This window comes from Eleginops maclovinus, chromosome 2 (assembly GCF_036324505.1).
Source record: "Eleginops maclovinus isolate JMC-PN-2008 ecotype Puerto Natales chromosome 2, JC_Emac_rtc_rv5, whole genome shotgun sequence".
NCBI lineage: Eukaryota > Metazoa > Chordata > Actinopteri > Perciformes > Eleginopidae > Eleginops > Eleginops maclovinus.
In genome coordinates, this window is record NC_086350.1 from 28,810,141 (window position 1) to 28,822,472 (window position 12,332).

At 39.6% G+C, this 12,332-nt stretch overlaps 1 protein-coding gene across 1 annotated transcript in view; it reads left to right on the plus strand.

Annotated features, from left to right (window-relative positions):
* cmip (c-Maf inducing protein) overlaps positions 1-8,025 on the plus strand; it is a 47,129-nt gene extending 39,104 nt beyond the window's left edge. Inside the window, exons 17-21 of the mRNA XM_063897563.1 lie at positions 2,744-2,791; positions 2,894-3,040; positions 3,146-3,251; positions 3,438-3,508; positions 4,028-8,025. Coding sequence (XP_063753633.1) covers positions 2,744-2,791; positions 2,894-3,040; positions 3,146-3,251; positions 3,438-3,508; positions 4,028-4,081 — 426 coding nt within the window. The 3' untranslated portion in view covers positions 4,082-8,025. The remainder of the gene's footprint in view (positions 1-2,743; positions 2,792-2,893; positions 3,041-3,145; positions 3,252-3,437; positions 3,509-4,027) is intronic.
* Positions 8,026-12,332: the final 4,307 nt, after the last annotated feature.

The window sequence follows — 12,332 nt, forward strand, 5'->3', positions numbered from 1 at the left end:
ATATGAATAGTTTACATAATAAGATATTGATACTTGGCGTCCCTGTATCGGTGTGTACCTTGTAGCTCAGGGGCATGAGTCACGCCTTAGTTAGTTAAAGGTTTTGTTGTCTGAACCCTTCTACATTGTCAATGTCAGTGGCCGTGCTCGAATGCCTCTAATCATTCTTACCTTTCACCGTAAAAGCCCAACATAATTACTTGTGAAAGTAGGGCTGTCACGATATCAGATTTTCACTCCGCGGTTATCGTGGCTAAAATAATTCACGATAACGATATTATTGCAATATCTATAGAACATCTTAACAAATTAATAATAATAATAATGCTATCAGTCAAATTCATCTCAAATTCATTCGTTTATTGTGCATTTTGTGTCTAGCGTACAAAAATAACAACCAAAAGTGTTGTCTTCTTGGGATTTTGTATTTTGCAGCAACTGTTGTCATCAGTGCTTTTAACCCTGGCCTGATTTAGTGATGGCTTCATTCTGACATACACTAGCCATGTCTGCTTTTCTTTTCTTATCTATTGACTCAAACACCGTTAGCTGACCTGGATCCCTGGCTCTGTGTCGCTTCTTTGACGCTGCAGCTGCCTAACATATAACCAGGGGAGAGAAAGTACTGTTTAGTCCAACGCCATTATAACTAAGCTTTAACACAACTAAGACCGTAATGTAACATTTATCGTCTCTGGGCTAGCAAACTAACTGCAACGTACTCTCTGTACCGTGGCGAAGTCTGCAAGGTGATCGACGCAAAGGTGGGTGGACAGGTTGGTAGTATTGCTCCCTTTTGCGCTTAGTGTTGCTTGGCACTTCTTGCAGACTTGGCTCTCTATCTCTAATACCCCGTTTACGAAATCCAAAAAAACTCCCACACTCGCGAGGCAACTTGTTTTGGGTGCAGGAGTGTCTCGCTCTCTTCTGTAATCTCTGACATGGTTTTGCGCGACAGTAGTGGCCACACAGCACAGCATACACGGTTGTAGTATCTGCTAGCTAGCTAGTGAACGCGTCTGCTTTTTTCTGTTTTATGGCGGGGTGGCGCAACCAGTGTTAAGGAGCGTCATTGCCACCTACTGATTGGAGTGTGAACCAGATAGTTACTGCCGTTGGATTATGTACGATATTATCATATGTGTATTATTTACATATCGTCAGTATTTCATTTTTTAAATATCACGGTTACCGTAAATACTGCTATATTGTGACAATCCTATAGGAAAGAGAACTTAAATGAGGCAATGCAACAAATGATGTTTCAGCTCGCAATTATCAGTAGCGTAACGGAGTTGATCAGACGTGTACACAGAGCTGATCTTAATTGAGAGTTTCTCCAGTCCTGGTTGGATATTAAAATGTACCATTATGGTACAATAAATCTCACCTGTTTAAGGGTTTCTTTTTCATCCTCCACTGCTTTTCATTGACATTTTCAAAATATGTTTAACTAACTTCTTTTTCACATCAGTGGCTTACTTTAAATGTCCCAAAGACCATCTTAAAACAACTTCCAAGAATGCACACAATGCAGGGCAATGGTTAAATAGACTCTCTTGTATTTAGATGACAATAAAGGAATTGAATATGCTGCCAGCATCATGTCACAGCCAGTCATGTTTTGTTGGACACAAAGTCAGGTCTGTGCACCTGTCCCCTCCACCCAATCACCTGCTTTTACCGTCATTTGCCACCTCTTAGATGGTGGTAATTGTACCCTTATGGGTGTTTTGGAGTACTGCAGGGGTACTTGAGATTTAAAAATCAAATGTTATAAATATTAGTTACGCATAGTTTGTTAATAAAAAATACGATGTTATTACAGATGAAAATAAACTGTCTCTCACTTGATTTTGTCTGCAGAGCTGTAGAGCTATCCCAAGGCAGCAACCAATGTATGTGCACTTATTCACACTAAAACCTAAATGAAAGATAACTGATATACTTAATGCATAGCACATAAACAAACCTTAATTAAAGCAGCTGTGATCATAAATATGTACGCAATGTACTGTATTTATCTTTTGTTTCAGAATCAGATCCAGAATGATCTTTCTTGTCATTATACTCCTGTGCATTACTTGCTAAAGTTTACTAAAATATAGTTCTATTATATTCATAGAAATGTACTTCAAGGCTACGTTGTGAAAGCTCATTACAGTTAGTCACAACGACAAACAAAAGGGATATGGTACTCAATTATTAAATTAGTGTGATTAAATGAGAGTAAAAAACTCTCAAAATGCAAAAATAAATATAAAAATAAAATATTTAGAACAGTATTTATTTTTAACAGTCAGAAATCAGGGAATAACCATACAAAATAGCAATAAAATGCTTTTGTGTCCATCATAATCATATTATTTTTATTTTGTCCGGTGGCCTTTACAGTCAAACTAATGAAAATTGTTCATAATTAAAATAAACAGCCTCAAATCCGAGTGGTTATTAGTTTGTAATTAGTAGTTTAAATATAGCATTCAGCATTTCAATGGATTCAAACTTGAAGTTTTCAGTTATCCTTGAGTCTGTATTAATTCTTTAAATACAGTGGGCTTGTGTAAGAGGAGAAAACATTGTATTGTAATATTTTAATCATTATTTTGTTTGAGACCTTGCATCCCCTTTTCTCTAAATGACATGGAATCAGCTAATAACACACACCATCTGCTGTCTGAAAATGTTATTGCAGGCCACTGAGCTCAGACGCCATCTTTTTTTCTGTCTTTTTTCTCTACAGCAAAGGAAAGGAGGCCCCACACGGCTTACTCTGCCCTCAAAATCCACGGTAAGATTAAACTAATGCCTTCACTGCAGCACATAGAGAAACGTTAGACAAAAATACTTGCGTTAACTATTTCAGTATAGAATGTGTTTTCCTCACATGCAGGATGCAGACCTTGCCCGTCTGTTGAGTTCAGGTTCTTTTGGCAACCTGGAGAACCTGAGCCTGGCCTTCACCAATGTCACCAGTGCCTGTGCTGAGCAGCTCATCAAGCTGCCTTCACTCAAACAGCTCAACCTCTGGTCCACACAGGTATTCACACAGCACACACACATCTACAGTCACATTTGTAATAACTAATGATCCAATACATGTCTAATGTATATCCCGTCTTTGTTTACATTTCTGTTCTTTTAGTTTGGGGATTCAGGGTTACGGTTGTTATCTGAGCATCTCGCCTGTCTTCAGGTTTTGAACCTGTGTGAGACTCCAGTCACTGATGCTGGTCTGCTGGCTCTCAGTTGTAAGAAAACACACACAAAATGAATACCTTAACTGCATGCTATGCATCACAAGATCATTATTGCTTAAACAGAATGAGCAGTCTGTCAGAGGACAAGTACTACAGTTACCAATACAGCCAGGATAAAAAGACAACATGTGAACAGTCAGTCTGTTGTGGCTGATGATGATTGTTTGCCTCTTTCAGCCATGAAGAGTCTTTGCAGTCTGAACATGAACAGCACCAAGCTCACAGCTGACACATATGAGGACCTCAAGGTAACAGTGTAACACAACTCATGTTCGCAAAGGCCAATATTGATTGGAGAATGATTTGAAAATGCATATTATTCTTGTTTGCGTTGACCATCTACACCTTCCATCTAAACTTTGTTTTAAAAAAACAACAACGCAATGTTTATATTTCCACATAAACTAAGTAAGCCCGTAGTGTCCCTGAGCAAGGCACCGTTCCCTACACTGCTCCCCAGGCGCCGCACATATGGCAGCCCACTGCTCCTCACACTAGGATGGGTCAAATGCAGAATGTACATTCCCCCCCTGTGGGACGAGTAAGGGTTCCTCCTTCTTGTTCTCTGCAATAGTTTACATGCAGCTATGAAGACAGAAGGGACTCAATATTCCCGCTCTTTATTTAACACGAAATTGTTATCTGTCTTGGGGTAATGGGGATAATGTTTTCTGAAATTTGCGCTAGCTCAAAAACTGATATAGTAAAAACTGAGTAAAGGTATGTTTCTAGGTTTTGATGCAGTTTCCTTTCATGTTTCTCTGCAGGCCAAACTGCCTAACCTGAAAGACGTTGATGTTCGGTACACAGAGGCCTGGTGATCAACCAGGCTCACTCAACCCTTATACACAACCAGGCAGACACATAAACATATGCACACACTGCACACAGGCTCCGATTCATGACAAGAAAAATTGTGTACTGATGTCATCTCCATTGTTGCCCATCATTAGACCAGGACATTTGACATCATCCCCACGTAAATATCACCTGATGTAACCAGAAGAGGAGCCTTCACAAGCTACATCACAACCCCTGTAATGACATAGTCACTGGGCATCAACTGTCAGCAACACTTTTTTTCAAAATGAGAAATCTTTATTTAGACCTTGCAGCTTCCCTTACCATTTCACCAATATTCCAAGGACCTGATGATCAGAGGAAAAGCAAACCGCTGTCACATTGTGACATGCAGCATACTTTTCTCAGCTTTGGCCCAGTCTTTCAGATGTCTCTCAGTTTCCATATCCAGGTCCAGCTCTCCAGCCGATGCCCTCCCACCGCTGTTGGTATGTGTCGTGAGGAAGATCTGAGCCTTCCCATCTGTTTCTCACTCCTGCCCTTGTACGATGAAAGCTGGATACGCAGCTAACATTCCAGTTCTTCTCCAATTTCATCTGCAAAGTAGCTCTCAAAGCAAATGTGTTGAACTGAACACTACAGTCCTTACTCTCACACTCTTTGGCTTTAGCTTTCAGGTTCTGATTCTAATATGTTCAAATGTTTTATTGGGGAAAGGAGGTGCTGCCTCTTGGAAACAAAGAGTTGCAAGACTGTGCCTGTTTGTCGCACAAAAAACAAAAACAAAAGTTTTTATCAACTTGAAATGGACATATTTTTCCAGACATCTGTGCTTTCATATATTGTGTGTTTCTTTATAAAACATATATATGACAATAACCCCCCAGTGATGATATTTTAGAAACAGTTTGGAAACTCTGCAGGAAAGCTCAACGGCAACATTTGTTCCTTTTTGATTTGTTTTCACTGTACGTACTGATGACCTCCCATTACTATTTAATAACAGTTGTGTAGCAGTAGTTGGGTTGTCTGGGACTGCCTAATATTTATATGTTGTTTTTTTTTTTTAATCCTCCTTAACTCTGTCTCTCCTGGATTGTGTCCTTATGATAATAAAGTACACAGGCCCTGTGGTGTTTTTTTGCAACATACAACAAAAAGCCATCCAAGAGGGCCCCATACACTGATCTCTCTGTGCCATGTCATGATGGTAACATAGATCTGTGACTTGGACCTGAACCATCACCAGCTGAGTTTTTTTCATATCCTTTGCTATTTTTGGGACGGATATAAAAACAAGAAAGACTTGCCAAACTTTGTCATTGGATTCAGTTTATGTTTGTGCACTTGTTTCTTCGGGCAAACCTAAGTGTGTTTTCAGTACTGATGGTGTTTCAAGTGGAACCTGCCTTTGGATTCACCTCTCTGACCCCCTGCTGAGGTCAGGGTGAGAAGCGTCAGTGCCTCTGATGGAGCTGTGGATGAGTGGCCTGTTGGTAGCTCTCTATATGTCACACCAGCTGTTTTCAATTGTTTTGCTGTTATAATATTACGGCATAATAAATGGGTTACATTATTAGGCTTTTGGGATGAATAATTCTCGACAGTGGATAGGACAAAATTATTGTACATGTTCTTAAGGGATATAAGGGACAAAATATAGGAAAACAGCACCTTTTGGACATATCTGCCTTGCTACATTCCCTAAAAAAAAAAATTGCCTGTTAGTATTGTGGCAGAATTTCATATGATGTGGACAGTGCCCTGACTTCAGGTTTATCAGAAGCTCCCTCTGTCTAGATGTGCTTTGGATTGCATTGGCCCTAGAAAAAGCAAGACAAGTCAGACTTCCTCTCTTTTTCCAGTCAGACTTGCTCTGACTGCACCCATCCATTTTATTTATTCGTGTCGACCTCCGGAATGCTTAGAGGATGTTTGTTAAACCAAGACCACGGCTGCAGCAGGGGATAGGATGCCGTCCACTATGAGATGCTTTGTTTCTTATTTATTGGGTGCCATGACAGATTTAGGTTTGGTTTGTAAATTCTGTTTATGTACGGCCATCTTCGGTTCCGGTTTTAGGACCTCCTGCTTTTTCATATCCTGTATGATATACAATTTGTATATAGTCGTCTCTTCCCTTCCTGTCTTTAGACAATTTTTTAACTCCCTCCCCCTTTCATTGGCAGGCTGGTGTTGCCTTTATCTTATTTGTGTGTGGTGGTTTTTTTCACACAAAGTGCACTGTAATCTAACAAATTATGTTTTCATAATATCTTTTAAGGTTCCAAAATCTTTTATTTTATCACTTAAATCAAACATTTCTTTCTTGTGTTCTTGTTTTTTGTTTGTTTTTGCATGTACATGTTGCTGTGTAATCTATTTTTGTAATTGTATTTCTGTTTTATAAAAGGATCGAAATAAGATAAAGGGTCTGATCACTATCTCACTGAGGTTAAGGACTGAATTGGAGATATTCCGTCGAATTATTTTCTGATCATTGTGGCCAGGATCTAGCTACGAGTCTGAACAGGTCCTGAAGGTCGAGGCAGTCGGGGTTTGATGGGTGTCACTTTTTTAAACAGCCATTACTAACGCTGGTACTGTTGGACTGACGCTGCCTCTAGCTGGGATTCAATCGTTCAAGTTTTTCCATTTAAATATTTTTAAAAACGTGCAAATAATTCTTCTTTTATCAAGAATGTGTGCCAATACTGCCAGATAATCATATCAGAGGTGGACCACACTGACTGACCGTTATCATTTTAAATAAAGTTGTTGCTTTTCACACATCAGTCAATTGATAATCCAGTGTAAGTTTACTGTCATTTTGTTTTATCCTTGTGTTCTAAGTCTAAACATTTTAAAGGAATAGTTTGATATTTTTGTAAAATAGAACGACCTGCTTTTTTAAACGGTTGGATGTTAGATGAGAGGATTGAAAGCAATAAGAGATGAGAATGCCATCAACCTTCTCACTTAACTCCGCCTGAAAGCCAACTATTCCTTTAAATAAGTAGGCACTGAACTCACCCCCCACTTGTCCAGACTGATTTGAGGTAATAATGGAAGTAGGGATGCACCAATGGTTCGGCCAACGTTTACCCTGATTTGTAAATGCAAATCCAACTTCAAAACTTGGCAATTTAAAGCTATAAAATGTGTTATTATTATAAAAAGGTCATATATTAATAGATTATGATGAGAAAGTCAAACTGTTACTTAAAATACTCTCATTGAGTAGTAACTGTTAAGCAGTGAAAAGGCTTTTAGGAATCTGCACATTCAAAGTAAGTTTGATGAATGTCTAAAAGACGGTTTGTATATTCTTTATAAAGATTTGTTCCCCTGACACAAAAGAGAATAAAAAACAAGGAAAACTAAAGAGAAAAAAATGTGGCGTCAGCAATGTGCAATGAGTGCATCCCTAAATGAAAGCTGTGTTACTGTGGAACATGTGAGGGTTAACTGCCTCGCCTGTCGTGTCTCCGTATCCTGTTGAGCTCACTGTGCTTTGCTTTCCGTTTCCATTCTGATTCCTCCCTCTTGTGCATTATCGCTCTGATGTTTATTATTCTACTCTAGCTTTTAGGAGTTTCTATCATGTACAAGATGTGTACCGCTGTGCTCAAGTCTTAACAGTTGTCATAGAAGGAACCGGGTCAGATGTTGCACAGCCTGACAAATCAGACAGACTTAAAAAAGACTACTCTTTTCCCCATAATTCCTTGTAAAAAAAAAAAAAGATTGTGGAGCTTGAAAAGGTCGCACTCATGTTTCTCTCTTTTTATTTTATTTTTTTTCAGCATTGATCTGCTTCTCCTGCTAGGTTATTATTATTATTATTATTATTATTGCTGCTGCTCTGTGGCTGTTGTAATAAGAACGCAACATATCTTCAACAGGAAAAACTATGATGTGAAATAATTTCAATCCAAATTAAATTGTCTGTGAATATGTTTCAGTTGTGTGTGGAATGTCTTTTTTATATATCCAACAGTCTTATTGTATTACACTCAGTAAACAGTTTAGTTTGCTTTAAGTCCAAAAAGAAAAAAAATCAGGAAATTCTCTAGAAATATGAAAGCATTAATCAGTAGTCAAAATGTATAAAATCTTAAAATATGTTTATAGATAGTTGCTTATGTAATTTCTTAATATGCAAATATATTAGAAGTAAAAGTATATCTATATGTCAGTAATGATAATCCAAAAGGTCGTATAGCATTTTAAAGATTTTTTGTATGTGGGTATTTAACTATTTACAGGATTTCTTTATTATTCCTTCAAACCGTGTTCCTGACTTTATGTTAGGTTTAAACACCAAGAGATAGCCATCAAATAATCCACCTAGGCCTGTTTACAGGTGTCTTATTGTACTGTTATTGTTGATTTTAGGAAATGTGCAACCTAAAACTGGACCATTTGAATGTGTGCAGTTTGACTGCTAAAATAGATACGATCCATTCATATGATTCCCATTCAACCAATGTTGATAAAATAGTGATATCTGAAAATTTGCTAAACAAATAAGTTCCAAACCAGGATATGAGCATTCATGGCTACATTGTGTATAGGACTGGTAAACCCTAAAAGGGGTGAGGTGTTGCAGTCTTTGTTAAATCTAAGTTTTAATGTAAAAACGCTTCCCTCTACATCACTGACAAAACAATATTCCATATTATTGTTGTTGGTTGCTACAGACCACCTTCACCTGTCAGCGAAACTTTATCATCTTTTTTTTGGGCAACCAGTGTATATTAAAATATAGTGCAGTTTGAGAAATGGGGAGACAGGCAAAGGGACTCAGACCGGATACCCCAGTATATGGCCGCCAGCTCTACCCACTGAGCTATACGACGGCCACGCTTTACCATCTTTAATGCAGCTTCTGTCCAGTCCAAACTATAATGAAATTGTCATGTGAGTGATTTTAACTGGAACTGGCTGCTACCAGCATCAGATGATAAGGGTAAAACATACTGCAATTCCTTAAATCTCTTTCAGATGTTGGCTGTCCCATTAGACCCAATGTGAATCCTCCTGAAAAATTCTCCTTAATTGATCTAATCCTTGTTCCTCATAAATACACCCCTGCTTCTGTATTTGCAAATGCCCCCTTAAAAAACTACGGCGTAAAATCAGAGACAATGCATTGTTCACATCAGATCTTTCTGATTTACTAAATGAGCGCAATGTGGCATGGTCAAAAGCCAGCAGTACAGGTATTGGGTCAGATTGGCTGCTTTTCAGGCAAAAACAAAGCTGATCATCTCCTATAACTCCTCCTCCTCATATCCAGCCATCTCCTATATCTCGTCTTTCCAGTGGTTGGCGCAGGCGAGCGGAGCGGCATTTGGTTTGTCCAGGTCGCCATTTTGGGGTTTAATTCGCCACACACATGTAAGGTTCTGCCATTTAGTAGTGCTGGCATCAGTTGGGGGGTCTCCATTACTTCAGTGGTGTCCAGAAAGCTGCTCCTGGATTCAAGGCGTTTCTTGGCGGCAGAGTGCTTGTAAAGAGGAGGCCTGTAGTCAATGGTCTTTGTTCGCTCTGCTTTTGTGATGCAGCCTGCATGTCTCATGTAGGATAGGGTCTAGTTTACGTGCATGGCTCGATCTGCTCCATAGAGGGCACACTTATTCAGCAGTGGCTAGTGCTGATGTACGCAGTGGGATTGGGTGGGCCCCCCATTTTGGATATGTTAGTCGTTGTAGGAGGTTGTTCCTTGTAGAGACCTCGTCTTTTGGATGCCTTTTTTTGTAACTAAAGGTACGATCCAGGGTTACTCCCAGGTAGACTGGGTGCTGGTGGATTTCAAGCTCCTGTTATTTAAACTTCAAATAATCTAAATAATCCCCTTAAATTCCCAAAAATTATCAAATCATTAGTTTGAAAAAAAAATTGATGTTGTTAATGAACATTCCATTGCCGATTGCTGTGCTAGAGTGTGGAGATTTGGTTTATATGAATGCATCGTCTCAATGCCTTCAATCGCTGTAGACCGCCTACCATGGTGTTGATATTCATTACAAACCTCTAAACCTCGATGCTCCGCTGCAACCTATATCCTTGTTTTGGATGGTCTTCCTTGACCGTGTGTAGACTGAAACACTGGAACATCCTTATATATATGAGGCTATGTTTGGTGCTCTTCCTCCTTATCTAAGGATCTACATCAGGGGTGCCCAACCTTTTTTGAACCAAGATCTACTTTTAAAGTTGATAGTGTGTCGAGATCTACCAAGCCATATCGAAAGCCATAGCATAGCCACAAGTAATTGTGCACCTATATAATAACACAATGTTCTGACACAAAGATCAAGTTTTAACAATAATAATACATTTATTGAAGTAAATGTACGTTGTGCAAAGAATAAGCACAAGTAGGCCTAGGACTGGCCCGTAACAACACAACAACATACAACCCAATTAATACAATGCCTAATTTAAGTTGGAAAAGTGGTTCTCTACCTTAGTGGGACTTCTGGCACTGAGAGGAGGAAGCTAGTCTCTCATAGTCCGGACAGTAGGAGCTGAGTGCCAGCCGTAAGCAGGCCGCAAGGTGGTCATCAGTCATGGTGGATCTTTATTTTGACTTAATGATGTTCATATGTGAAAAGGCAGACTCACACAAATATGTTGATCCAAAAGGTGCAGTCAAATTCTTTGCAGTTTGTCTGAGGTTGGGGTACTTCTCTTTCTGCATTAGATTCCAGAATTGGACATTTATGTCAGGTGTACCTCTTGATTTGAGCTCAATGTCATTATTTAGTGTGAGGATCTCATTCTCAATAGCACCGCTCTCCAGGTTGAAGAGTGATGCCACTTTGGACGTCATACAATCCACGTCTATATTTTCCCCAAATGGAAAACTGAGAAAACTGACAACAGGCTCAATGGATGCAAAGTCAGTAAAGCGCCTGTCAAATTCTGACAAGATGCTTTGCACTTGATCATCATAACGTGCCCTCTCAAGCTCCGCACAGTCTTTGCCCTGACGCTTAAGTTCTGTGTCCATGTGTGGAAAGTTCCGCAGATCACAATGTTGCAAGCTGCTTGATAGCAGCAGCAACTTCCTTTTAAAGGTGTTCAAGGAGCTGATCATGTTGATGATGTGTTTGTTCTTACCCTACAGCTCTAGATTCAAGTGATTGAGCTTGTCAGTCAGATCAGTAAGAAAGGCGAAATCCAAGAGCCACTGACTGTCTTCTACCTGTGCATATTCAGCATGGTTTGAACGTTTCAGAAATTCTTTAATTTCGGGCAACAATTCAGAAAACCGTTCCAGAAATGTACCTCTGCTGAGCCACCTTACGTCTGTGTGCAGCAGCAGATCTGTGTGTTCTGCACCGGTCTCCTCCAGTTGCGCACGGAATAATCGCCTCTGCAGACTCCTGGCCCGAACAGAACAGGCAATCTTGTTAGCCACATCCATCACGTCTTTCATATTTAAAATCTTCCCGCACAACCCTTGCTGGTGAATTATACAATGGTAATTCAGGAAATCCGGGAAAGATTCAGACTGTTTACACAATCCAATGAACCCAGCAGTACGTCCAATCATTGCTGGAGCCCCATCAGTTGTAATGGAGATGAGTTTGAAGAGGGGCAACTTGCTCTTACTAACGAATTCCATACAAACCTGAAAAATATCTATCTGTGCCTCTTGTGTGCCCTTTCAAAGGCAAAATGGTCAGCAGCTCTTCTTTTACACTCATATTGTCGAAAACCATTCTAATGAACACACATAGCTCAGCCACATCCACAGCATCAGTGGATTCATCGAATTGCAGAGAAAAACACTCACGTGTGTCAATATCATTCCTCAATTGCTGTTCAACATCCTCCGCCATTCCCTCGCATCGCCGTGTAACAGAATTTCTTGATAGCTGCACATCCTGAATAGCAGACACAATCTCTTTTCGATTTTTAAAATCGGCAAAAAGCGCATCTGCGGCTTCCATGAAAGCTTCTTTCACAATCTCACCATCCTTGAAAGATTTATTTTGTTTTGAAAGAACACGACAGACACGATAAGAAGCTATGGTTGCAGCCTTACTCGTGGTATTGGGCCTGGTAAAAATGGACTGTTGTGCTGCTAGCTGACTTTTCAATTCCTTGACTTTTCAGGTGTGCAGTGGTGATTTAGCTGGGAAGTTTGTATCGTAGCTCTTGTGGACCGTCTTGAAATACCGCTCCAAATTCCCTTTCTTTGGTAAAGCCACATTTGCATTGTAGATAAGACAGATGGACTTGGCATTCGCATAC